At 55.2% G+C, this 26,455-nt stretch overlaps 7 protein-coding genes across 7 annotated transcripts; 4 read left to right on the forward strand and 3 right to left on the reverse strand.

Annotated features, from left to right (window-relative positions):
- Window positions 1–121: 121 nt before the first annotated feature.
- On the reverse strand, window positions 122–4,020 carry BU26DRAFT_471641 (coatomer subunit beta). Its single transcript, XM_033825390.1, has 10 exons — window positions 3,681–4,020; window positions 3,536–3,628; window positions 3,293–3,471; window positions 3,176–3,241; window positions 3,086–3,126; window positions 1,219–3,029; window positions 1,000–1,171; window positions 901–949; window positions 571–851; window positions 122–522 (listed from the first exon to the last, which is right to left on the reverse strand). Exons 1-10 carry the CDS (start codon window positions 3,711–3,713, stop codon window positions 377–379), a joined length of 2,871 nt encoding a protein of 956 aa, XP_033690805.1. The 5' UTR covers window positions 3,714–4,020; the 3' UTR covers window positions 122–376.
- A 133-nt stretch (window positions 4,021–4,153) lies between these two features.
- Window positions 4,154–5,465, forward strand: BU26DRAFT_512753 (Mago nashi protein). The gene is made up of 7 exons (XM_033827461.1): window positions 4,154–4,214; window positions 4,264–4,301; window positions 4,351–4,446; window positions 4,493–4,556; window positions 4,613–4,700; window positions 4,924–5,049; window positions 5,108–5,465. Exons 1-7 carry the CDS (start codon window positions 4,180–4,182, stop codon window positions 5,120–5,122), a joined length of 462 nt encoding a protein of 153 aa, XP_033690806.1. The 5' UTR covers window positions 4,154–4,179; the 3' UTR covers window positions 5,123–5,465.
- A 189-nt stretch (window positions 5,466–5,654) lies between these two features.
- On the forward strand, window positions 5,655–7,261 carry BU26DRAFT_471649 (uncharacterized protein). The gene is made up of 4 exons (XM_033825391.1): window positions 5,655–6,236; window positions 6,305–6,455; window positions 6,508–6,865; window positions 6,917–7,261. Exons 1-4 carry the CDS (start codon window positions 5,808–5,810, stop codon window positions 6,981–6,983), a joined length of 1,005 nt encoding a protein of 334 aa, XP_033690807.1. The 5' UTR covers window positions 5,655–5,807; the 3' UTR covers window positions 6,984–7,261.
- A 109-nt stretch (window positions 7,262–7,370) lies between these two features.
- Window positions 7,371–8,561, forward strand: BU26DRAFT_471650 (guanine-N(7)--methyltransferase). The gene is made up of 3 exons (XM_033825392.1): window positions 7,371–7,587; window positions 7,639–7,862; window positions 7,933–8,561. Exons 1-3 carry the CDS (start codon window positions 7,442–7,444, stop codon window positions 8,421–8,423), a joined length of 861 nt encoding a protein of 286 aa, XP_033690808.1. The 5' UTR covers window positions 7,371–7,441; the 3' UTR covers window positions 8,424–8,561.
- BU26DRAFT_471653 (uncharacterized protein) lies at window positions 8,544–9,518 on the reverse strand. The gene is made up of 3 exons (XM_033825393.1): window positions 9,436–9,518; window positions 9,273–9,380; window positions 8,544–9,192 (listed from the first exon to the last, which is right to left on the reverse strand). Exons 1-3 carry the CDS (start codon window positions 9,485–9,487, stop codon window positions 8,675–8,677), a joined length of 678 nt encoding a protein of 225 aa, XP_033690809.1. The 5' UTR covers window positions 9,488–9,518; the 3' UTR covers window positions 8,544–8,674.
- A 499-nt stretch (window positions 9,519–10,017) lies between these two features.
- On the forward strand, window positions 10,018–12,189 carry BU26DRAFT_8665 (SET domain-containing protein). The gene is made up of 6 exons (XM_033836420.1): window positions 10,018–10,045; window positions 10,099–10,343; window positions 10,400–10,435; window positions 10,494–10,621; window positions 10,673–10,910; window positions 10,967–12,189. The coding sequence occupies exons 2-6, from the start codon at window positions 10,281–10,283 to the stop codon at window positions 12,050–12,052; spliced, it is 1,551 nt and encodes a 516-aa protein (XP_033690810.1). The 5' UTR covers window positions 10,018–10,045; window positions 10,099–10,280; the 3' UTR covers window positions 12,053–12,189.
- A 339-nt stretch (window positions 12,190–12,528) lies between these two features.
- On the reverse strand, window positions 12,529–25,914 carry BU26DRAFT_545337 (uncharacterized protein). Its single transcript, XM_033831782.1, has 11 exons — window positions 25,798–25,914; window positions 24,481–25,739; window positions 24,196–24,255; window positions 23,831–23,978; window positions 23,387–23,779; window positions 22,263–23,251; window positions 21,968–22,206; window positions 21,441–21,601; window positions 20,964–21,107; window positions 20,746–20,903; window positions 12,529–20,689 (listed from the first exon to the last, which is right to left on the reverse strand). The coding sequence occupies exons 1-11, from the start codon at window positions 25,854–25,856 to the stop codon at window positions 12,987–12,989; spliced, it is 11,313 nt and encodes a 3,770-aa protein (XP_033690811.1). The 5' UTR covers window positions 25,857–25,914; the 3' UTR covers window positions 12,529–12,986.
- Window positions 25,915–26,455: the final 541 nt, after the last annotated feature.

Consider the following 26,455-nt stretch of genomic DNA (forward strand, 5'->3'; position numbering starts at 1 on the left):
TCCGTTCGAAACGGCATGCCGAGCCGAGGCATCCCGCGAATTAGGCAATGGCACATCGCGCCGCAACGCGCTCGTGACAGCTTATCTGATGGCTTGCGCGACACCCCAACACCAACACCCACACCAGCAGGGTGGCCTCATAGCGCAAAGGAACGGTAATAACGAGGCTGTAGGAAACTCTCGTGTCTTGAAGATATCCCAATAATGCTATAGAACCACTCTCCTATCCTCGTGACTTTTCCTGCCAGGCGATGCTGGCACGCCCAACATCCATGCATTGAAAAGAACCTCTTCTCGAACCCAACAGTTGCAGTTGCTCTTTCATCGCGATTGCATGTCAGCGTAGATCTGCCGGCCAACCCCTCCATCAAAGAACTCATGCTACACCAACCTTGTTCAGACCTTTCAACGACCCCAAACTCAACGCTAGACCTTGCGATCGACTCCGAATGCGCACGAAACCTGTGATGGGCCCGTTCTCACCCTCCTTCTCGATGCTGAGATTGGCAAGAGCATCCTCACCTGAGTCATGTTAGCACCGCAGTATATCACTCTCGGACATATGCTTACCGAACACGCTCCTAGCATACAGGTTCGCAGACAGGAACTGGCAGTCGCCCTTCATGGAGGCCTCTGGGGTGAGGCAGCTCATGTTGGTGCAAGCCATCAGCTGCTTCAGGAACTCCCGTAACGACTTGGCCTTGGAGTTAATGTTGACCTTGTTTTCCCATTCGAACTCTGTCCACATCGTTCTGAACTGAGTCTCTGTGCAGTATGCCGGTTTGATGTAGTCCATGATGTCCACGTGAACGTCATTCAAGATAACGACATTCGAGTCGACTCCCTTCTCGCTGGGAGCTTGTTAGCGTAGCACAAGTGAACGTGTTGCGCGAGACATACCCTTCGTATATTATGTTACCGAAGATAACGCCAGTATCTGTCGAAGAGACTATGGCATGTTAGCGCCCGAATCCAAGACTAGAAGCCTGAAGGTCATACCTTTGATGGTGGCTTGTAGGTTGATAAAGTCGTGGGGACGGACATTCTGCGTTGGCGGCCGTTCGACCACTTTCAGGTCACCAAGCGTAGCGAACTCAACGGTAAGGTTCTGGAGCGTCTCGGTCGTCTGATTGACGAGTAGAACATCGAGGACGATATCAAACTGATGGACCTAGGAGATGTTAGAGAAGGCCTGCAATAACAAGCACCACTGCTTACTTTGACGTATGCTTCGGCGTACACGGGATCCGAGAAACCGGTAAGTTGCACTACCCGGCTGAGCTTTGAAGTGAGGTCTTCTGTTGCTGTGTCTCCACCAGTGGCCCTCTCCAGGTCTTGCTCAATCTCATCGGTGCCATCTGCGTCTTTCTTCTTCAACTGCCGGATAGAGAAGCAGTCGTCTACGTTGATAGCCGACTTTGCCCTCTCTGAAGCTTCCTTTGCAGCGCGTTTCTTCTCTTCTGCTTGCACCATTGTCCTGAAGGATTTCCGTGTATCCTCCAAGAACACAGTCTCCAGCTCTTTCCTCTGTGCAAATTCCGATAGGGACCGGATGCAAGTCATGATTCGGTCGACAGAGTCTTCATCTATAAAGGTCTTGACGAATTGCGATTGACCGACCCGGATAATGGAAATCATGATCAGCATAGCTTCAGCTCGGAGAGCGTTCGTGCGCGCAGTATCTTTCGAAATCTCCGAATGTCGCATAACCAGCTTAGTAAGGGTGCTCGACAAGACCGTTGCGAGGTAGTAATCGCCATCGAGGATCAGCTGGCGTAGCGGAGGCTTTTGTGAGTTCTTGACAGCTTCCAGCTTTGCTTTAGCAGCCGCAGAGGAGGTGAGCGCGCTCTCCGTGGCATACGTGCCGTCAGCGAGGACTTTTCGCGAGCCGGAGGGAGCCGCGGGCTTGGCATGTCCATTGACCTGATCCGTAGGCTCCTTGCCCTCAGAAGCCTCGTCCAGCAGCCGCTGTTCCGATGTGAGGATGGGAATTTCGCCCAGAGAGGAGCGAATGCCCTTCCATGCATCTCGAATATCCTTGGCCTCCAGAGAAAACTCGCCAATGATCCACAAGACACCACGATACACCTTCCCAGCGCGCACCTCACCCAGAGTGGTAACGAGACGCTCCACTATCGAAGGTCTCAAATCGGGGAAGCGCTCGACGACTTCTTTCACAAAAGAGATTACATCCACGGCGGATGCGTTGCTGCTGACGTCGGAGATGAAGTCCATAAGTGAACCCACTACGCTCGCTGCGACTTCGGGGAATTTGATGGCAGACTGGTGGATGACAGAAATGAGGAGCGACCGGTATTCGGAGTTTTTCTCGTACTGTTCGTCGACCGTCTTCATGAGTTCCTTCTTGAGCAGCAGAACAACTTCTTCGACATTCCTGCTGGTGACCATCTCAAGCGCGATGTTGAGAGCTTTCTTCCGTACGTCCAAATCGGGGCTTGAGAGAACACGCAAAACTTCCATAGTCAGGTCATCCAGCACGCCTTCGTTCTTTTCCCTCAATTGATCTACTCGCTCCAAAACAATAAGCTTGACATTGTTATCCGGTTCCTTGATGGCCAGTTCCACAAATTTGCCTGCGGCTGCCTTGACGGCTACGGGATTGCTGGTGAGAGTTGTAAGAGCATGAGCGGCTTCATAGATTACGGTCGAAACACTAGACTCCAGTAGGTCGAAGATGAGGCGCAGATATCGCGCCTTGTTCTGTGGGTTCATGATCGCATCTTTGCGGATAAATTCTAGCTCAGCTAGAAGGACAAGCTCGTCATGATTGGGAATCGAATCAAAGACGGTGCTGAGGTATTCCAATGCCTTCTCATGGCTGATAGAGGAAAGAGCCGCGAATGCGTTACGCTTGCAGGTTGCATCGTTCTCGTCGTCTAAGAACGTGATCAAGAGATCAGGAGCATCTGGAAGTAGTTCGGGAAGGTGGGCGAAGATGGAAGCGATCGCGAAGGTAGCATTCTTCCGGACATATGCATGTCTGTGTGTGAGACACTGGCGCACCGGTTCTAGAGAAATTGTGAGCATATAGAATGCGAGCGGGGAAAGTCTGGATGGTACTTACGCAGAAGAGGCTCCACAAGCTCGGCATCCCGCAACTTCGTTCTGTGTGGCTCGTTAGCAGGGGGGAGACTGGTTAAGAGCGAATCCATACACGAAGCGCAGCGTGTTTCCTCGCACGTATTCGTTCGGCGCCTGCAGGTCGAAACGTATGGCATTGCTTTCCCATGTTAGACTCTACCATTCCGGGAACTTCTGGACATGTACGCACCACACCAATATCCACTCCTGTCGCAGCTTCCCCTGGTTGTCGTGCTTCGGGCATACCTCGAGGAACAGGTACATCAATTTCTTCAGGGGCTTCGACTTGGAGGGCATGACGAATCGTATTATGTGCATGAGGAGGCCGGTCTGGGGGTCGCCGTTCAGCATTATGGAGAGGATCTTTTTCTGTAGAGTTGTTAGCGCAGCGGTCTTGGAGCAGCGCGGGGCATTCGTGTGGGCATGACGGTACCATAGTCTCGATCTTGTGCTCGTCCGAGCCCTTCTCCAGAGCTTGCTTGAGCTCATTCTGGGAAGGGACATCGGCGGCGTTGTCTTGGTGGACCTGTTCCCGATCGTCAGCGCTGAAGCCCTCAATAGCGCCAGGTGGTGCGCACCAGACTATACGCATTTTCCAGAAACGTCGCCATGGTGCCAGACTAGCTTTTCTGTATACTGCTTGCGCGCGGTATGTTCTCCTCTGGCTGCAATGCCTTCGGGTGCCAGTAACGGCCGTCAGCCGCCAATTCCCCAGGTGTTCTGAATAGGCGGGCCGTTACGTGTAGCCAAAGAGGGACTCGGCGGTGAAACGGGTGCGCGGTCGGAAGAAGCTGAAGCTGGTGGGATAGGTGCGAGAGGAGAGGAATTGCCGGGCGCTGACAGGTGGCTTCGTGAATTTCTGGAGTGCTCCACTTCAGTTGACGACTGCCCTGGCTCCTTCCAGGTGTTCTGGAGAAAGTGGTCGGCGGACCCTGGTCAGTTAGCCGAGTCTTGGCGAGCCCTTGGTGATCATTGACTCCTGTTGCACAGACTGAAGACCACCAGGCTGCACACAACCTGCATTTTACATTTCCGGCAGCCACCCTACAGACGTAGAACTACGCAATATCAGTCACCATGAGCCAGAGCGAGCCTTTCTATCTGCGGTACTAGTAAGTGAGCCTCCATCCTCAGCACGTGCTTGCCGCTGATATTTCATAGCTCAGGCCACCAAGGACGATTTGGACACGAGTTCTTGGGTCAGTCTCTTTTCAGGCAGTCTTGACATCTTTAGCTGAACCGCGGCAGAGTTCGATTTCCGCGTGCTCGGAGACGGCCGCAGCGCATCCGCGCGATATGCCAACAACTCAAACTACCGGAATGACTCTTTGATCCGAAAAGAGAGTACGTGCATGTTCTTCGCGACTATGAGAGTTACTGACGATGCTAGTGTGCGTGAGCCATGTCTTGGTTGCAGAGATCAAGCGTATCGTCAAGGAGAGCGATATCATGAAGTGCGTCTACTATCACCAGGGTGGACTAGAACTCGAAAGTTGACCCATTTTGACAGGGAAGACGACACAAAATGGCCGCAGAAGAACAAAGACGGCCGTCAAGAGCTGGAAATTCGCGTGGGCAATGAGCACATTTCCTTCGAGGTACGACAACCCCCCAAGGCTCCCTATTATGTTACGGCTCGACGCCCTGTGCTCCACTGCTCGCGACCGCTTCCGGCCAGAGGTTGGGATGTCGCTTGAGCATCAATGCGATCTTCTATCCCGCTCATTTTGGCTGTATATACAGGGTGGCGGCCAGCCTCTGTAGGCGGCGTCACCGTGGAATATGCCATGCTTCAACAACGTTGACTGATTTTTTGGCTAGACCGCGAAGATTGGTTCGTTACAGGACGTGCAAGACTCCTCCGACCCAGAAGGCCTCCGCGTATTCTACTACCTTGTCCAGGATCTCAAGGCTTTGGTGTTCTCACTCATCTCTCTGCACTTCAAGGTAAGAAAAGGCTGGCAAAATTTCCAAGGAATCGTCGATGTTAACGCCATGGCCACAGATCAAGCCAATTTGAGCGTCGAAGCATCTCCGGGAGGCGTTGTCTGTTTGCTTTTCCCGCCAGCGAATCATCCTGAGGCGAATGATGGGCGCACGGGGTCTTGCCTATTTGTGGGGAATAGGGCGTCCGGAGTCCAGAAGCATCAGCTCATGGCTTTCTTGACAACCGGCATCCGTCGAACAGTCTAGCGAAACAGTCTCTTCGCGGAAATGCAGCTTTTTTGACGTGGATGCGGCCTGCGGCAAGCCGTGATGCGCATCAATTCAGCCAGAAGCGCCAAGGCTGCACGCAATTCTTCCAAGACCCGCACTTTCGGATTGCACGTCACCTGATTTTGAGATGGTCAAGCCATTCGGGCAAGAAGAGCATCGAGCGCTAACAGCGCGTCTTCTGTGGCAGGCTATCCGTCACAGCTGCAGAAGGCAGGGCGTGTGCGACACAGGGTCGGGGTTGAGTTGGGCGGCCATTCGCCTTGTTCCGCCACGTGAGGTTTAGCCCCCGGGCCCTTTCCCCGCTTAAGCTGCAAGCCCTCACGACCAGCCCATCAAGGTCGAGTCCTACGACAGCATCATGAACGTAACATCCCACTATCTCCCATCCTGAACCCGCGCCGCTTTGATTTAGTTTCTAATACCCTCTTGCCCTCCCATGATTGTACGGTTCCTTTGTCTGTGACTTCCACTTCTTCTTACCCCAGACGATGCCCACCCACCGGGATGATGCGCCGCTCTCGCCGCCAGCGGAGCACACGGCCAATGCCGCTGGCCGCACAACATGTCCACCAGAGGAGTCGCGCATGAACCCATCTCACGATGTGAATGACGGGCAACCCTCTCTCATCCTTCACAATGGCGAGCAGCCCTTCAATGCCCCGGCGCAACAGCCCACTCCACCGCCAACTGAGCGAGAGTCGCCTGCGCATGCGCATTCCCCGTCGAATCCGAATCCCAAACCTACTGAATCTCCCATAGAAGGCCCAGTCAGAGATATCCCTACACCAATGAGTGCGACAGATGATAGCGTGGAAGACCCGCGGAATCCTCAGGCCTCGCCGCTCTCCGCGACTGCGTCGGCGCCCGTTTCGTGGCCGCAACCCAGACATTTGACATCAGCTTATCCAAGCCACAGGGTCTGTATCACCACGCCGCTGCGATCACAGCAGCACGCAAGGAACATGGTTGCTAATCGTGTGCACAGTTCCTCCCCAACACCTCGTCCTCGCTACTCCGACCCGGAAGCCGATTCAAGGGTAGCCAGACCTCCGACCGCCAACAATACGAAGTCGAAGTAGAAATAAAATATGTGGACATGCGCGAGTCGTTCCTGTGCGGATATCTGCGCATCAAAGGTGCACACGACCCCTGCGAAGTCCTGGTCAACACGCGACTAACGCTCCCTAGGACTAACAGAAGACCACCCGAGCCTCACTACCTACTTCGAGGGCGAGATAATCGGCAGCAAGTATACATTTATCACACAACATCCCGAATGGGGCTCGAACGAGAAGGTCGATCGGCAGCACTGGGGTAGATTCCCAGCGTACAAGCCCCTCTCGAAATACTCTTCGCGACCCGAGCTGGTCACAAAGGATTGGATGCAGAAGGAGCACCTCTTCATGCGCTGGAAAGAATACTTCCTGGTCCCGGACCACCGCGTTAAGACGATCAATGGCGCAAGTTTTGAGGGCTTCTATTACATCTGCTTCAATCAGATGTCCGGCGGTATCGAGGGCATCTACTTCCATGCGAAGAGCGAGAAGTGAGCATTCCTGGTTCCGGGCACTGCGACGCGAATGCTAACCAGGCGCAGATTCCAGAGGCTTCAATTAGAACATGTCGAAGACCGCGGGTGTCAAGGCGCAATTGAATTCCGGTAGTTACGACCTTGATGAATTGGGAGGTGCATATAAATGTGACAACTGGGATATGGGACACAGCATCTGGGTCACACGAGCGTTCGAGTTCTTTTCACTTTTGGTTTCCCTGTACAGACCCACTTTTGCTCTATGATAATTACTTGGAGGGAGGGCCTTTGATGCAGTGCGCGACGAAGGCTGGCTAGTCTTTTTGGAGGCATATGCGATACTGGGATGTTATCGACTTTGCGGTGTAGATTTGCTTTTTTGAAATGCTCCAGTTCCGTGTTACGTCATTGACCGTTCGCGATTCGCGAACTGTGGATCCCCGACTGTCGCACCCCACGGATTGCATCGTGGATATCCGAATTGGGGCCTAGCGGCAAAAGCTTGACTCCACCTCCAGCTCGCTTCGCCAACCAACCATCAACGATCCCCTGGAGAACTTCTGCCTCACTTTTGCGCTGCTAAAACTCGCGATGCCCGGCGAACCAGCGAAGCGCCAGAAGCGCGAAGAATACAAGAAAGCACTCACCAGCGACGAACAGAATGCGGCGCTGCCTAAGAAGAAATTCTACAGGCAGCGCGCCCACGCCAATCCGTTTTCGGACCATGCTTTGACATAGTACATACATTCTGCCTCACTTTACTCAATAGCTGTGCTAACAAGATGTAGTCCCAAGAGCCCGGCCGACATGGGCTGGGCGAGTCTCTACCCTGCGTATGCGGTTAAGAACGGAGAGGAAGGGAAGGCAGAGAATGAATCACATGATCAGACAGAGGAAGAGCAGAGGAGAGCAAAGGCTATCATGAAGAACGTCGAGATTGCAGATATCGGATGTGGTTTTGGGGGATTGCTGTTTGCACTCGCGCCCAAGTTTCCCGATACCCTGATGCTTGGTGTGTTCCATCCGTCCACTCCACCCTGCCTCCTACTCTCTCGTCACACTCCGACTGACACTCTATACAGGCATGGAAATCCGCATATCTGTCACAGAATACGTCGTCGACAAAATCCGCGCCCTCCGCACCCAGCACGCCTCGACCTCCGCCTACCAAAACATCTCCTGCCTGCGCGCCAACACCATGAAATTCCTGCCCAACTTCTTCTCCAAACACCAGCTCTCCAAGATCTTCCTCTGCTTCCCGGACCCGCACTTCAAGCAGCGCAAGCACAAGGCGCGTATAGTCTCCTACACGCTCAACTCGGAGTATGCGTTTGTGCTCCGCCCCGGTGGGATTGTGTATACGATTACGGATGTGCAGGATCTGCATGAGTGGATGGTGGAGCACTTTGAGAGGCATCCGAGTTTCGAGAGGGTTGGGGAGGAGGAGCAGGAGGCGGATGAGTGTGTGAGGGTTATGAAGAGCGAGACAGAGGAGGGGAAGAAGGTGGAGAGGAATGGGGGGACGAAGTTTGTCGCGCTTTATCGGAGGGTGGAGGATCCGCCGTGGCCATGATGGGTTGACGGCGATGTAGGAGGAGCTTCTTCTGCTGGGGGCTTGGCTCGAGTGAGAGCTGTGACTAGTCATGCTGTCATGAGACATGAATGGATCATGGGAAATAACTCAGAATGGCTTCTTCTGAAGCTAGGTATCAAACGTTTTCGACATGCATGAATGTGATATACCCTATCCAGACGCCCACGCTTGAATGCTCACTTTTATGTCCACCGTTCAATCCTCTAAGCCGCCCCATTCTTCGCCATCGCTCACCTCTCCCCTTTTCCCCCTCTCCACGCCTTCAGCCTCTCGTCACCCAAACACTCCTTCGCCGCAACCCTCAAAACCTTCAACTTCCCCTCCTTCGCTAACTTCCTCACGGGCTCCAGCACCCTCTCCAACGCCCCACCCTTCCCTTCCCACACACTCTCCACCTTCTCCAGCTCATCCACATAAACATCCAACACATGATACCGCAGCCCATTCGGAATCTTCATATCCACCGGATTCAACGGCGTCTCTTCCAGTATCTGCATGTACTCTTCCACCACCTCATCTTCCCAGTTTTTCCTCGCGAGATACTTGAAAGACGCATTGACATAATGTCTTATCAAGAACAGGTATTTATCCATACGCAAAGCCTCGATTTGCTGCCATTCGCGCGCGATGGTAAGCCAGAAGGCGCGGAGGAAGGGGAGGACGACGGGGGTCTGGAGCATCGAGGGGAGGGAGGCGAGGTCGAGGGCGAGGCGTTGTTGGAGGGCGGGCTTGTCTTGCATCCATAGGCCTGCGAGAGGTTAGTCTAGCATCGGAGTGTGAGGGGGATGCTAAGCAGGGATAGCGAAGGGAATTGCAGGAGTATCATACAGTAGAATAGTCCTTTCCATAGCTTCAGCAGATCGAGGTCTGATATCTCTGAGCGGCCACTGAGGAATGTGCGGAGGGAGGTGAGCGCTTGGTCGCGGATGTCCTTGTCTGCTCCTCGATCAGCGACCACTGCTTCAGTTCCACACAGCCGCTTTTGGCTCACCGCTGGACGCGAGGTGTTTTATGAACGGGCTACTCTGCGGATCGGCTGCCATGATGGGCGTGTGTCCTGCGAAACAGCGAGCGCGAAACAGTTGGACGATCTCGAAAATTTAAGGTTATTAAGGTTATCGATAAGGAAGCTGCCCACATTCGTGCTAGCGCCATCTGATGTTTCTGATGCACTCGCGATCGCAAACACTCCCGAGGTCTCTACTGTGTAAAGTGCGCCGTAGCGTAAACTATATCTAGCATGTTAAGGTGCGCTTGCAGAATTAACGTAAGAGTGCGAAAGTTCGTAAAACATGCGCAGAAAGCGAATGTAGACAGCTTCGCACAACTATCTCAACTGTTTCTCCCTATTTCTTAGAGGTTTGCTACAACTTAATATTACGTAGACCTAGATTTATTATTATTCTTATCTCTAAAAAATATCTAAATAAAGAGAAATTCTTATTAGAGACTCTTTTCTCTTGCTATAATTTATGCCAAGACATTAGCTAGATATTAGGTGGCCCGTGCGCTGTAGCAGCCTAGTAAATAGTAAGAGACCTCTACGCACGCTCTCTACACTAGGCCTATCTAACGCAACTATAACTCGTTAAATAAAGCTTGTAAGTTGGTTATTCTGTTTTTTCTAGGCTGTTACTAATATTTTAGGGGTTAGTTTGTCTGTATAGACGCGCTCCAGGCTCGTGCTCCAAGCTTCCCCGCTGCCGGTTCGTCTTCACGTCCTTCTAGCATGCGCAGCCTTCTAGACGCGCTCTATAACGCATTATACAATGCAGCAATCATGATGCGAAGGCTCTAGAGGAATGGCCATATAGTCTAACGCGATGTAGCGGCTCCATGCCCGCGATGGTGGTTATCCCTACCAATGGGCGGGTGACGCGTAGAGTGGCCGTACGCAAGGTAAAAACCGCGTTATTGCAAGCTTAGAAGCACTGCTAACGCTACCTCTAACTCAGGTTCACAGTATACTGTCGAACCGACTCAAAAATGGGGTTAGTGGTCCCTTACTTCAGTCGCCCCTGCTTAGCTAATCTGATATCGCCTATTTAGGAAGAACAGTTCCTGGTCCGCTGGGACACAACCAATTCCACGAACAAACCGCCTCTTAGCTGGCATGGTTTAAACGAACTGGCCCGATGCCTCGAGCTTGTACAGGAATATCTCGAGGTTCGGCAAAAGTAAGAGACTCGGGGTTGGTTCTACGAAATACGACGCTAATCTATGGTTAGATCTCGGAAGACGTTGCCCTCTCACGTTCAGGCTTCAAAGAAGAGAAAGAGCCCTGATTCCGAGACTGAGTTCGAACGCCAGCCATCGCCCCTTGATAGGAGGCTCGAGCAGACAAGCAGGACCCCATCTTCTCGATCTACGTCAGTGTCATCGGCTGCCACGTCATCCAGTGCTCCCGTCGACGTCTACAATGGCGTCCTAGCGGAAGACGAGCACGGCTTCAGGTATTGCCGAAGCGTAAGTGCTCTCTACTTCATCTCTCTCTCACCTCCATCTCACTTACACACTACCAGGCTTCCGGGCCAGACGTTGTCGAAATCGATATCCGCAATGTCCCTACTCTGGAAATGCTTCGCACAGCCCAGCGCTCCAAGGTTGAAAACGCGAATGTCCTCATCCGAGCAGAATACATCCGCCGCCTCGAGAAGATCCCCGGGCGAAGAGTCTCCCTCAACAACATATACGACGCCTCTACGCCCTCGCTGCGCTTTCGCTATATCCCGGACTACGTCTTGCGCGAAGGAGTATTCCGCGCGGATCCGGCGACGCAAGAGGGATGCCAGGAGTGCTCGCCGCACATGGGCCGAGATATCGGCTGTGAGTACACGAAGAAATGCTCCTGTCTTGAATACGCCGCCGTGGACGTCTCCCGCATGGACGCGCAAATGGCAAAGGAGTACGAGACGGCAAAGGCAACGGGCGGGAACCTAATGGGCTTCCCGAAGAAATTCCCCTACTACGCCGAGGGCACCAAGATCCAGCGCGCGGGGTGCCTCGTGCCCTTCTACCTGCACTCGCGCCGCCCCATCTACGAGTGCAACGACAACTGCAACTGCGGCCCGCGCTGCCGCAACAAGAACGTACAGTTCGGCCGCACCGTCGAGCTCGAGATCTTCAAGACCGGCAGCGGCGCCGGCCGCGGCTGGGGCCTGCGCTGCCCGCAGCCGCTGCACGAGGGCCAGTTCGTCGACACGTACCGCGGCGAGATCATCACCGACGCCGAGGCCACGCGCCGCGAGGATGCCGCGCATTCCAAGACCAAGGCCTCGTACCTGTACAGCTTGGACAAGTTTGCTGAGAGCGAGGGCCTCGCGCCTGAGGAGCTTTACGTCGTCGATGGCGAGTTTATGGGCGGCCCGACTAAGTTTATGAATCACTCCTGCGAGCCGAATTGTCGCCAGTACACGGTTAGCTATAATAAGCATGATTGTAGGGTCTACGATATTGCGTTCTTCGCTTGTCGGGAGATCCCTGCCGGCGAGGAACTCACGTTTGACTACTTGGATAAGGAGGACGGCGAGGAGATTGACGATCCGGGCGAGGGCGCGATCCCGTGTCTCTGCGGCGCGGCGAAGTGCCGCAAGTGGCTCTGGACTTAGGTGGACGTCGTCACGTCGTGCCTGCGAGCTGATGCGTGGGCATGCAGGGGGCGAGCTGGGCACGAATTGGTAGACTGACTGACGGATGTGTATATTGGCTGTTGGACGGGACTGGCTCCTGACCGGCGATGCGCAGAGGCTTTCGCAACTAGCGAGCATATCAAGGACAACAGGCTGACTCCTGGACGCTGGACTCTCATTATCCGATCTCGACATTCAGAGACCGTCATCTCTTACGGCGTTGGGTTTTGATATTGGCTTTTCCTTCAACATATGCATTCCTGCCGGGGCGGATCAAGCATCACGCTTGATAACGCTCCAGCGGCATCTGTCCTTAGCTTGCATAATCGAACAACAAGTATTTGGGTAGACATCTCTCTTCTCAACGTGGCCTCCGCTCCCCATCAGCAACAGACCTCTATTCAGAGAACCTCACTCTGCCTCACGCACGCGCACATACACAACTACCACATAGTCTATAACGTCTGTATTACAATTTAATCCTATCAAGTAATCCGCCCATCCACCCACCCACCCACCTCCTCATACATAGCTGTATCCAACAAGAAGTGCCAAGGAAAAGAAAAAAGAGTAGTATATGTTGGTAGGTAACAATTTAGGTTCCATGAAGTTATCCAATCTTTGCTCAACAATCGAGCAACCGAGATTTCCAATCGAAATGCGGTCTTGGGGGTATATCCATCCATGCTTTCATTTCGCTAAAGACAGCAATAGGGGCTAAAAAGCAAAGCAAAAGTAAAGCATTAAGCGAGCGCATACAAGAACGAGAGGCGTAGGTAGACACAAAACAAGCGTACAGTTGGGTGAATGAGAGGAATGCCTGGACTAGGCTACGGTTGAAAAAGGAAAGGGGGGTTTTGTAACAAAGGAAATCATTCTAGTTTTGGTTGTCTTTTGGGGATGAAGTCGGTCGTTACCGACGGAGCTCCTGCCCGAAGTTCAGCCCTATGGGCGTCATGTCGCCGTCGACGGTGCTCTCATCATCATAGAAGCCGCTCTCGCTGAAGCGTTCTACTTCTGCGTCTCGATCGTACGAGGCCTTTCTTAGAAGTGGAGGCGTGCTGGGAACGGGCTGCTTGCCTAGGCTGGGGAAGCCGGCGGAGCCACGCGAGCTCGTCGAGTCCGTTCGGATGGGCGCCGGACGAACACCAGAGGAAGGGAGATCAGGAGTGCGGCGGAGGTTGGAAGTCGGCGGCGTCATGAGGCCGGAGAGGAAAGACTGGGCTGACGGAGGATTGGAGCGAGACGGTGTGTGCGTGCGGGAGGTGTTGGCGCTCGAATTTCCTGCTAAACTAGATGTTGCATTTTCACGTCCTTTGCGCCAGTTACCGATGGCAGCAGCGAGCTGGACGGCTTTTGGAGAGGCGAAGTTGGAGAGCGTAGCTAGAGTCGGGAAGCTCTGTTGTCCGCCTGCCACGAGACGTTCCTTCTCCTGTTGCTCCATCTGCAGATTCGTTCGGATGCGGATGGCTGCATCGCGGACGGTTTCGCGGTCGAAGGCTGGCTGCGCGAGGGCATTGATGAGATCGTTCAGGTCGTCGATGCGGACACCGAGCAGCTCGCGGAGCCAGCCAATCTCGGTATCGCGCTCCTTCAGTTTGGCCGGAGCATCCGTGTCGACTTCCGCCAGCTTGTGCTCGAGCGATTCAATGCGCGATTCGCGTTCCTGGAGTTGCTCTTGCAAGACAGCAATGGACTCCCGCAGCGCTTGAGGGGAGATCTTCTCTGCACCCGAGGCGTAAGACGTAGGAGCACTAGCTGGTAACTTGACGTTCCGGGCGTGAGCGACGGCGGCACTGGCAGCTTCCTTTGCGACGGCGAGTTTCTCCTCAAGCAGAGCGACCTTGTCGTTAAGGTGATCCATCTTAGAGGCGGCAAGGGCGAGTCGCTCGTTCTGGAATGCTTCGGCGCGTTCCTTATCTTCGCGGGCGATGTCGAATTCTCGAGCATGCTCCTTGTTGACGATCTCGAGTCGGCGCTCAAAGGCCGCCTGTTGCTCTTGGAGGGCGAGCTCCTTGCGTTCTAAAGCTTCCTCAACAGCAGCTTTCTTCGCATCGGCCGCAGCTTCTAGATCAAGCTCGTGCTTCTCCTTAGTGGTATCGGCATCCATGCGGACGTTGTCGAGCTCAGCACGTACACGAGCGACCTCGCTTTCGAGCTCATGTCGGACGATGTTGACCTGGTTGTTCGCCTTGTCGAGGTCGGCCTCCATCAGCACACGCATACGTCGAATCTCAACATGCGCAGCTTCCCTGGCCTCCCTAAACTCGCGCTCATATCGATCGGCGGCTCGCTTGTGCTCCAGGGCCTCCTGCCTGATCTCCTCAATGGTCTCCTCAAGCCTGGTGTTGTGCTTCTGCGTCTGCTCAAGGGTAACTCTGAGCTTCATGCCCTCGCGTTCCTGGCTCTCGAGCCTCTCGAGCTCACGTTCAAGACGTTCGCGTGTACGCCCTTCAGCTTCAATACGGGCGCTGAGGACTTCGTACTTCTTCATATGTGCCTCGTCGCTCTTCTGCCATTGGGCACGCTCAGCAGCAGCCTGACCAGAAGCAAGAATCATGTCTTGCTGGAGCTTCTCGAACTTAGCACGCATAGACTCCCGCACACGCGTAGCCTCTTCTGCTTGAAGTCGTGACTGATCGATAGCCTTGCGCATCTTCTCGACTTCATCGTTAGCGTGCTGAAGGTCGCTTCTCCACTTGTTGGCGGAGATGCGATGCTCCTCCAAGGTGAATGTCAAAGCCTCATTCTCGGCTGTAACAGCATCGAGCTTCTTCTTGACATCCTGTTCAGCGGTCTGGAAAGCGACAGCCTTGAGCTTAAGCTCTTCGTTCTCAGCTTGAAGTGCGTCGAGCTTCGTACGGACCTCGTCGTCATCATCCTGAAACGCGTCCAGGCTGCGGCGGGAATTCTCGGCCTCCTCCTGCAGAGCGCGGATTTTATTCTCGTCGTCGCTGGCCTGTTGACGAAGGAGAGCAAGCTCCTCTTCAGTGACCTGGATCAAACGTGTGCTCTTCTCCTCGCGAGCCTCCAACTCCTTGCGTGCTTCAGCCTCAGCGTCGAAGCGTAGAGTGGCTTCCTTGAGCATTGCTTCCAGATCTGCAACGCGTGTATCCCTCTCCTGGATGGCCTGGCTCTCCTCGCGCTTGGCAACCTCCATGCTCTGACGCTTGAACGCGTCGTCGATGAGCTCCCGAACGTCCTCGGCCTGAAGATGGTGGCTGGTAGTCTGTGCGATAGAAGCCTTCAAGCTGCCAATGACTTGGTAGATCTCAGACATGTCGATTTGAGGTTGAGGAATGTCAATTGGAGCCTCAAGTGTAGCAGGCTTATGAGATGCCAGGGCCTCTGCAACAATGGAACGAATCATGTCTGGCTGTACAGGTTCGACAACTGGAGCAGCAGGCGCCAGCGGTTGATGGGATGTAAGAGCCTCTGTGACGATTGATCGGATCGTCTCTGGCTGAAGAGGCTCGACAGCTGGAGCAGCAGGCGCCGGTGGCTGGTGGGATAAGAGAGCCTCTGCGACGATTGATCGGATCGTTTCTGGCTGAAGAGGCTCGACGGCAGGCATCTGCCGTTGTTGGGATGCAAGAGCTTCAGTAACGATCGCCTTGATGTCATCCGGCCAGATTTGTTCGGGAACAGGAACTGGAGCAGGTGGCGGAGCATGCGTCGCGAAAGCCTCCATCACAATGGAGCGAATGTCATCCGGCTGTATCGGCTCCGCGGACACCTTGGGAACATGTGAGACCAGAGCTTCCGCGACGATAGAGCGGATGTCCTCCTGTTTAATAGTTTCGGCTGTAGGCTCTGGAGGTGCGGGCCTATGCGCGACAAACGTTTCCTCCACGATTGCCCGGATGTCCTCTGGCTTGAGGGGTTCTGGAGCAGGTGCGGCAGGTAATGGCTTGTGAGCCACAACCGCTTCCTCGACGATGGCCTTGATCTGTTCAGCAGGAACGGGCTCAAACTTGGGTGGCGTCCATTGAGGCTGGTGGTGAGCAAGTGCCTCCATGATGATATCCCGCACGTTCTCCGGCTTTACGTGCTCAGCAGGCGCAATCTGAGGTTGTTGAGTAGCCAGAGCATCCACGACGATCTCACGAATCTTCTCAGGCAAAACGGGCTCGGGAACGGGTACCGGCAAAGAGGTGACCTGGGGCTGATGAGACTCGAGCGCTTCCCTGACGATGGAACGAATCTTCTCAAGTTTGCGGTCCTTCTTGGGAGATCGGCTGCGGTAGAACGAGTCGGTGCCAATGTCATCGTCCTCATCATCAGCATCGCTCTCTAGGCGATCAGTTGTAGACATGCTGCGACGGCCCCGCCCGGATCGGTGCGACATCATAGCGATCGACTCATGGATGTCTTGCAGGTTCCTCTCAAGCGGGCCAAGGCGGGTCTGCAGTAGACGTCCGATGATATCATCTACGTGCTTGTCGAAGAATCGGCTGCGTGTCTGTACCTTGTCTTCTCCCTCTGACACGATACCCTCATCCCAGTCGCTCATCGGCACTTCATCTGCGTTGTTCAAGCGATGCACAGGAGACTCGTACGCGATGCCGGCGCGCTCATCATCAAACGGATCTTGGGTGATTGACGTTGAGGAGGCGTTAATGTTGCGCGGCGCGTATAGTCTGCGGGGGCTAGGACTAGGTGCATCGCTACGCAGATTAGCGTGTGGTGGCAAATCAGAGCGAACAAACTCATGGGGACTTCTCCTAGAAGAGGATTGGTCCCAAGAATTCTCGTCCCGCTCGACGCCAAAGTCGGATCCCTCCTCATTCATGTGCTTCATGACAGCATCAATGTCGTTGAACGATGCCTGACCAAGGTGGTCGAAGTCAACGCTCTCACTCTCAGGATATGGTACATGCCTGCGTGTTTCGAGAGCAGTCTTGTAAGACCCATCGTCGCTTGGTCGGAAGGTGGTCGCTGGGCTTCGGCTGACGTGCCGTGGCGGGCTTATATGGGTGTCGTCGAAGTCGTCGGTCTGCGTAACGGAAGGTTTCGTGACATGAATGCCAAAGTCATAGCCGCTAGGGCCAAATTGCGGCCGGAACTCGAACGGTTTCGCAGTTGCAGAGAGCGAGCTCTTATGCGAATGTTTCTTCATGACTGGCTGTGGTGCTTCCTCGGCCGTAGGCGTGACCGCATCACTTTCGTGGGACGTTACGTCGTCAATCTGTGTCTCTACAGACTCGTCTGTCTGGGGTGTTGGCATGCTAGGCTCGACAGGCTGGGCTGCGCGCTGCACTGAAAGAGGCTCTGGGCTCTTTGACTTAGATGGAGCTCTTGAAGCGTCAGGAGACAGGTTCTCTTTCTCATCTGGTCCTGCTTCCCGTTCGATCTGGAGATCTTGCTTGGGAGCCCGTGGCTGTCGCGCTTCACCCAGGGGCTGCTGCGAAGAAAGGAATGGTTGCAGCGCAAATTTAGGCACCTCATCGCCATCATCCCGACCACGTCGAGCACGCTTCTCTCGCCCATCAGCTTGTGTGATACGCCCTTCCTCATCCTCGTGTTCTTCTTCCTCTTCAGCCTTCTCGGGCGTCTTCTGTCGAGTAGCATCGGGGCGTACGATCGGAATGGCTTTGGAGCGCTTGGCAGGCTTGACAATGTCGCTAGCCGAGATAGCGACGTTTCCAAAGATCTTGGAGGAGAAGTTGGTCGGAGCAGAATTGCTTGCGCTAAACGTTGCGCTACCAGGGTTGAAAGCAGGAGCGTCGGGCTTGAATGAAGGCCCGCCAGAGAGGAAGCTGAAGCCACTCGATGGCATCGAGCCGGGCTTAAATTCGGGAGCTTCAACCGCAGCTTTAAACACGGGTGCCGCGGCTACAGGCTTGAACGAAGGAGCGTCTGGTTTGAAAACTGGTGCATCGGGCTTAAAGGCTGGTGCGGATACATTGAGGCTGGACAAGCCATCGATACTGGTCTTGTTGCTTCTTGGTACCGCATCAGCAGGTGACCGGAGGGCGGGCGAAAAGGAGGAAAAGCCGGAAGAGAACGATCCAGGACTGAATGAAGCAGCAGGATTGAACTTGAACTCCTTAGCCTCAACATTGAGCTTCGAAATGGACGACCGAGAAGTGTGCTTGCTGTGCATCGCAGAGCCAGGCTTTCCGAAGGCGAATTTCGCGTCCCTCCATGAGTTGCTGACCTGCGATGCCGCCTTGGAGTGTTGCGCCGAGCTAGTTCCCGCACCAGTCTCGGGGATTTCTCCATCTTCCAGGCTGGGGTTGGTGATGTCAGAGATGTTTGTCTTAGCGCCATCACTGTCCCCGCGGGGATTCTCTGGCTGTTGGGCTCCGATTCCGAACATTGGTTGTTGAGGCTTGGCGAGCGAGTGGGCTCTGCTATGCGGCTGCGGCTGGTGCAAGACGGGTCGAGACTCCTCCCATGAGGCATCAGTAACAAGCTTGGAAGGCTTGAGTTGCTCGGTGGTTTCAGGTTCCGTGCTGAAATCTCCACCCTCGTTGAACTGCTTGTCAATAGCCTCCTCGAGATGGTATTCGGCATCGCGGGCCTCGCGCTCAAGGCCCGCGCTGATGTTGTGGCGATGACCGCGAGGAGTTGGAATGGCAATCTCTGGTCCGGGTCGAGCAGCATTCTTCATAAGAGGCACCTCCTCTTCTTCGGCTTCATCTTCGGGAACTTCGGCGAGCGTTGACGACGGCCGCAGTCCGAGGAGCTGCTGCTGCTGTTGCTGCATCAGCTGAGCCTGGAGCTGTTGCTGCTGCTGTTGCATCTGAGCCAAGAGATCGTCATGCTGGGTCGGTGTACGCGGCTGTTGCGGCTGTTGCGGATGGGGTCTAATGCCGAACGGAGATCCAGGAGAGACGACATTGGCAAGATCGGGCCTGCTCAGAGGCAGGGCAGGTGATCCACCCCGAGCGCCTTGGGCGCCGAAGTAGCCGCCGGGCGACCACGCTCCCGTAGGGGATGCAGTCTGCTGGACAAAGCTAGCGGGCGAAAACGTAGAGTGCCTGTGCATGTGCATGCTCGCACGCGGGTTGCTGAAGACCGAGGGCGATGCGATGGATTGCCGGGAGGCATGCCCTGGAGACGGCCCAAGAGGGAAGGAGCCGGAGACGATGCTTCCCTGCCGTGCCATGCGATGGCTGCCCGCCGAAGACGTCGGGAGCGGTGGTGAAAAAGGGAGGCCCGGATGTTGAGCAGAGGCTTGCCTGGACATGGGCGATGGTGTTTCCTCCTCTCCACCAAGCGCAACGCCGAGCGCGGCCAGTTTCGCCTCCACCAGATGGTCTACGTATGCATCCCAATCGGCCTTGTTCGGCACTCGCACCCTAGGCCCAGGAGCCCGGTCTGCTTTGATCCAGGCTTCGTCAGGCCAGATGAAGCGGTTCTGGGGAAGAGGCCCTTCATCCAACCCTCCGGCACCTCTCCAACGTCCATAACCACGAGTGTCGTACCCCTCACGCTCTAACTGCTGTAGTTTCGTCTCTAACGCGTCTGCACTCATAGGCTTAGGAGGGTAACCGGGCGTACCTCGCGGGATATCGCGTGGAATCGAGATGACGCACCCTTTGCCCTTGACCAAAACCTTCTTGCGCATGCGGGGAGTAGCCGCGGGTTGCACAGACGGCGCTGGCGACGGCTGGCTCGCGGCCTCTTGCGATGGCCTTGGAGACTGTGGAGCAGGCGCTTCCTTCGGTGATGCGGGTTTGTCCGCATGAATGCTGCGCCCAAGCGCCGACCGAAGGCTCGCGCCGGAGCCCTGACGCGAGTGCGGTGTCGCGTCAGGGTTCGCATACCGTGAGGCCATCATCTTGCCGAGCTGCTCTTTCTGTCCCTTGCTGAAATGAGACCAAAAGTCCTGTTGGTTCAGGGTCTTGTTGCTCCTCCTAGACTTGTGCGTCTTCTTCAAAGTGGTCTCCACCGACTCTTTCTCCTTGTTCGACTTGCTTCCCGAATCCGTGTCAGTCGTGCTGTCGCTCCACCAATCGTTCCTTTCGCGGTTCCAACGCCCTTCCAGAAATTGGCGAACCCACTCCTCGGACGGGCTGAGATCGGATGTTCGCGGAGTGGCCTCGGGATGGAACTGCGCTCGTGTCGGCGTCTCTAGATTAGCTGGCAGACGAGACGGGATGAGATGTTCGAGGTTGAACTGGTTGGGCGACTGATTCTGCTCCAGGCGCGGAATAAGATGCTCAAGATTGAACTGGTTGGGCGAATCCTCTTGGACCAAGCGCGGCGGAAGCAGATGCTCAAGGCCAAATTGAAGATTGGAAGAGTCCTCCTCAAAATCGTCACTACCCAACTGCGTGGAGGAGTGGCGCTGCCGATTGAATGGCGGAGGCGGGTTCCTGTACGGGCTGCCCCAGCTGGCCGTGTAGTAGGAGGTATCGGTTCTGTCGTTCCTAGCAACCGTCGAGGGAGTGCGCGGGATGCTTCCAAGCACTGACAGAGAAGGCAGAGGAGGAAGCTCCGGGCTCGAATGACCGAGAGTCTGGGTCGGGGAGGGGGCTGTCCACAGAGTCTGTGCCGGTGAGGGCACGCCGCGCGCCTCTGATGGACTGTTCGCTTCAACCGCGGTCTGCGGGGCAGATGGGGGCGACGAGGGCAGCGGAAGCGAGGACGAGGAAGTGCGTCGAGCTTGCATTCAACATTCAACGGGCAGTTCTAGGGCTCCGAGAGACGAAAACGCGCACCTTCCAGGGCCTGGACGCGCCGCGCGATGGGCGAATCGGTAGTCCAGGCGGAAAACAAGGCGTGCCTCGAGCCGGCGGTGGCGGCAACGCGTGCGGACGTTGCAAGGAGGGTCTTGAGGCGGAAGGCCAGCGTGTGACGATGGCGCGGAGAATTAAGTCTACAAAAGAAAGGAGCGTGGTGTAGCTAAAAGAGCGACATGAGGTTGGAGAGCACTGACTTGGAGACAGGAAGCGCAACCATCCCGTAGCAGCAGCAGCAGAGAGACGACGAGGGACGCGGCTGTGGAGGAGGTGTGCCGCATTCAACGACGTCGAGAAAATGGTGGAAAGGAGAGGCTAAGTCAGCAGCCGTTGCCGATTGGCTGTGGCGCGGGCATGCAGGAGAACGTGTCAACGGCAAGGGGCTCGTGTGGGTGTGCAGGGGCTGTTCCACGATCCCGAGTGAGTGCGCATGGCCCGTCGCACAGAGTCTGTAATGGCTCTCAGAAGGCGGTGCGATGCAGAGCATATCTCAGCTCGACGTCTCGGTGGAGTTGCGAGAGGCTCGCATCATCCATCACATGCGCCGGCAGCTGCAGCAGAGCCCGGATGGAGTGTTGACAACCGCTGACGTAACCGGCCGCCAACCCGGCGCGTTGAAATGCACTCATTTGCAATAATTAACTGTGGGCGCTCGTCAATGCCGTTGGACGCACTGCTCTTTTCGTGCGGTCAATAACAAACAATGACCACGGCTCGATTGTTTACGCGGACACGTCGATGTCTCAGGCTGGCGCTGGCAGTCAGCACTGAGTGGTTGACGTCGTCCGACAAAGGCTGTGTCCCGGTTGTTTTGACAACTTCGCAGCTCGTGATACTTCACAACAATATTTTCAAGGCAGCCAGGATGCCCGGCGAAAGAAGTATTAGGGGGATCTGGGTAGCTGCTAGTGAGCGGGAGCTACCGCAGATTCGAATCTAGGGTCGGCTGGGTCCTGAATCGACCACAGAATCGCTGGTAAGCCGGTGGGTGCATATCGTCTATTTCTTGACTTCATTTGCAATCATCGCTTTTGGATAGCAGATCTTCGTTGTATGTTTCTAGATGCAAGATTCTCGTCCTTGACGCCGACCATGCTGTGTATCTATGCAAATACCCACGCCACCCTCCATCGCTCTTTCTTTTCCCACCCTACACTCTCCGCCACATGAACAACCTCCTCGCAAAGCTTGTCTTCCGCACCTCTCCCGACACAGGCGCCCCGTCAGCTTGATCACCGATAATCCCCTCGGTCACCGGATCCACCTGCCGCTCATCCACCTGCGCCTTCGCAGCCACCTCCTCCAGCTCGCCTATCTTCCAAGCCCGAACCAGCCATAACAGTACCGCAGCCCCTAGGTACATAAACCCAGTGAACAAGATGGCGCCGGTATAGCTTCCATTATTGAAGCTCACAATCTCCAGCCCAATGGCTTCGGAGACTAGGAGTAACCATCAGCAACCAGCGGGAACATTCAGAACGAAGAGAAGAACTTACAAGTTGTAGGCAGCACCAACACCAACCACGTAATACTCAACGCCGCCGGCAGATCCACAATCCCCATGACCTCTGTCGTAATGGGCGCACACACGGCCCAAAATGTCCCCGCGACACAGCCTCCCACAATGGCGAAGAAGATCAAGACCCCAAAACTCTTTGCGAATATCCACACCACCAGTACCAAAACCCCACACAGCGCCGTCATCGTAGCAGCCATATTCAACCGCCCAAACGTATCGCTGAAATACCCAATCGGCGGTCGTCCCAACGCTTGTCCCAAGTTCAACACCGCGCCGATAATGCTCCCCTGGCTCGCCGTCATGCCGACCGTGCGCGCATAATTCGGCAGCGAGAAGAGCAGCACGACATAGCCCAGCATCGACAAAACCCCAAAGGCAAGCAGGCCAAGAAACTGCAGTTTCCTGAACAACCGATGGTCGAACGAGAGCTGGCTGCTGCCAATCTGCTTATTGCGATCCTTGACCAGCAGCGCACAAACCGTATTCACCACACAGGCGACAATGCCCAGGATCCTGAAAGTCCACGCAAGCCCAATGTCCCTAATCATCGCCTGCGCCGCGAGCGAGTAGATCAAGCCGCCGAGCCCGGACCCGGCGGCCGAGATCCCGTTCGCTAGACTCCGCTTCGTGCTGAACCACTGCGCGGCGATGCCGACGCTGCCCACGAAGAGGAAGCCCATGCCCCAGCCAAAGCATACCCCTTGGGTGAGGAACAAGTGCCAGATTTTGGAGGCGAAGGACGCCCCGATGAAGGACGCGGTCTCGAAGAAGATGCCGATGAGCAGCGTAGTGCGGGTCCCGAAGAGGCGCGTTGTGAGCGTCGCGACGGGCGAGACGATGAGGGCCTGCGAGATGGAGAGCCCGCCGATGAAGGCGTATTCCAGACGCGAGGCGCCGGGGAAGACGTTGTTGGAGAGGTAATAGGCGAGGAAGACGGCGTAGGAGGAGTTGAGACCCCATGTGTGGCTGTGCGTATAGTTAGCTATCTCGCTCTCAAGTAGAATAGAACGGGAGTATGTGCTCCTGAGAAGTGGTGTGGTGTGCAAAATCACCCGACTGGCACCAGCCATCCCACCGCTCAGTCATAAGAAACCCACCTACCCATTAATAACAGCCACGCAAGCTACACAGACCCATCCATAGCCTCCATCAGGCGGCACATCCACCACCTTCTCGCTCACCTGCGGTCCCTGCTCTTCCTCGTCCTCTCTCGGCTCTCTCGCCACATACCTATTCGCATCCGCATTCCCATCGCCCAGCTCCTCAAAGCCCTTCCCGCTCTTGTCAGACAGCGCTATACTCCTCCCTTCCGCCTCACCATCTTCAATCCTATAATCCTCCTCCTCCTTGTCCATCCCCGCATTTCGCCGTTGCGGCTCCGTCATATATAGACGCGGAAATAAGTCTCCGTCTCTCTCAATCGATCGAACGACGATGCAAAGAACAAACAACACTCTCAATCCCTCGTAACAAAACCAATAAGTATATCCGACACTAGTTCAGCGAGAGCGCCCGCCATCTTGTATGTACACTCCCAGAACGAACGAGCCCGGGGGAATCAAAAAGGCATAAACCGCCCCGCCGCATACTCCGCCAGCGCGCGCCAGCCATCCAGCACCGAGGTCCCACCTGAGTGGGCACTTTTCCGACGGCCAGGCCAGGGAAAAATCCACATCTCGGAAATAAAGCCAAACTGTTACGAAATATCCGCGCGGTGGTTCAAGCCTTTCATCCAAGAAGAGTTAGCCTCCGCCCTTGGCATTGGTTGATTTCTCAGCCTCTTGGCCTAGGGTGCATGACGATGGTGGTGTGGATGTGGATGCCCATGCGGGGTGGGGCGAATGCGGACATAGCCGCTTATGGCCGCCGGCGATAACCTTCCAAGGTTGGAGTTACATGGGGGTACTCACGTGTGTAAGCAATAAATGATCTTGATCTTGGGGAGACGGCTCGGAAGATCGTCGGGTCAGCTATCGACGCATGTAGTAAGTTACGGCCAAGTGGGATCAAGGCACCGCAATTCGGTTCAAACAATGTCACGAATTGATACATAGGAGAGGGATAGTGAGCGACTAAACGACCAGATATCCGTACACCGCGAACACCAGTCCGGCTAATTTGAAGCCATCTGGTATCGAGATCTCCTGCTACACCCAGAAAACGCCATTCTCCCGACTATCGAGGGTTCGACTCACACTGCTCCATGAACCGATAGATACCCTCTATACCCTGGTATTCCAGCGGAGTATGTATATCCATGAACTCGTCCGCTTCGCTAGAATGCAAGCTACCATAGCCTGACGGCGAGGAAAGCCACGGATTGGGTTCCTCCCCCAGATCTTCAAAACCCATTCCGTTATTGGAAAGCGTGGAGTATTCGTCGGCGCTCATTACTGAAGGAGACATCATTTGCCGCCAGTCGATCGGATGCTGTCGTCCAGTCACGGACTTCTCGTAGAAGGAACATTCCGAGGGTGTGCGGCTCGAGGCAAACGGAAATAGAAGGGCGATTTCGGTGCCGACGAAGGCATCAAAGTCTTCGTCTTGATGGATAACACCGCGCTGGACACCGAGTTCATCGCAGATGCGCTCCACAGTCTCTGCGTCACATCCGGGAAAATGAACCTTGATGGTCGATGGCTCATAGGTAATCGGAAGATCGCCTAGGCCAGAAAGTCGTTGTAGGTCCTTGAGAACCGCAGCCAGCTCCTTTACTGCGCGAGAAAAGTCCACAGACAAGACGTCGAGGAAACCCTCCTTGTTGAGGGACTCCTTCTCAGCCGCGAAGGAGGTGAAGCCCTTGACCGCCGTGAGAGGAGTAAGGGCAGTAACGGTGGGGTTGATGTTGAAGCTGATGTGCGAGCCTGGAGTAGCCCTGGGGACCTTGTTCAAAGTGCGGTTGACCTGGTCCTGCAGAGCAGACACAGTCTTGAAGCGCTTCTCGCCGGTATGCGGGTCGACACCGTCGAAATGTGCCTTGTTACCGGAGATCAAGAAAGCTCGAACAGCTTGGGAAACGTTATTAATAACCTGAGCCGGGGCAGCCGGACCGTGAGAGAAGTATCGAGCACCACCGGCACGCCCTGCACCCCACGCGTAGCCGCCCGCAGTCCGTCCCAGTGTGCCGCCGGTCAAGTTCGGGCGGAGGGTTGAGGCGAACGGAGCACGACCCGCCTGGCGGTTGACCGCATCCCCAATTCGTGACTTTGGGAACGACGAACGATCGAACTTGACGCCAGAGCGAGAGGCGGAGGTCGTAAAGCGACGGACCGTGGCGCTAATAGCATTGTGGGTGCTGTACCACCGGCCCTTGCTCTGCTTGAGGAAGGCAATGCGGTGGATCGGGTGCTTCGGAGCATTTCGCGCGAGGATAGGCTGTAATTCAGCTTGGGTAGGTCGAACAGATGCTGGTAATTGATTCTGGACGAGCTTTGCAGCGTGTCGCCAGGCAGCCCTACAATGCCGTCAGTGCTGCTGCCCGATGGTCCACTATCTCACAATCGACAACTTACTTGAACACTTTCGCATTCTTGGCTACCAGCTTATGCAGATGCGCCACTGCAGGCGCCATGATGGGGTTGTATTACCAGCCGGTAGAGAGGAGATGGAAGGAGAGCAAAGTGTGGGGAAGTTCGGGTTCATAAGGGTGGCGCGAGCGCGCATTCGCCACCCATGACGGAGATTCCCGCTAAGATCGGCAAATCGGGGCTTTCGCATTAGAAAGGCCGGCTCACGTGCCCGAAGAATTCACTCCCGATGTCACTCGGTTAAGCCGCACAGATCGAAAATCAGGCCGAATAGACGACCAGATGCCTCGTCAAAGCTGCAATAGGCATGCACGTCACTTTGATAGTAATTAGATGCGATCAGTAAGGCGCCAATATCCCGCTCCCAGAGAAGACAGCATATCCATCGAGCAATACAAGTTTTATCAACAACACATCTACGTCCTATTTGCATACTTTACAAACGCAGCACAGAAATCCACTGAGCGCACAGCTTTTATTTACCAGGGCAGTTGCCCACCCAGCTGAAGATTCTTGTCAAGCACATCAAACCGGGGGAGCCACAATGACGTACCAGTCCCGGATTGAACGGGGAAAACAATATGCCGCTATGCTTGGGACTTGCCAAATTGCAAAAGTGGAGAGACACATGGGGATAGAAGGG

The sequence above is a fragment of the Trematosphaeria pertusa genome, assembly GCF_010094035.1.
Source record: "Trematosphaeria pertusa strain CBS 122368 unplaced genomic scaffold BU26scaffold_1, whole genome shotgun sequence".
Taxonomy (NCBI): Eukaryota; Fungi; Ascomycota; class Dothideomycetes; order Pleosporales; family Trematosphaeriaceae; genus Trematosphaeria; species Trematosphaeria pertusa.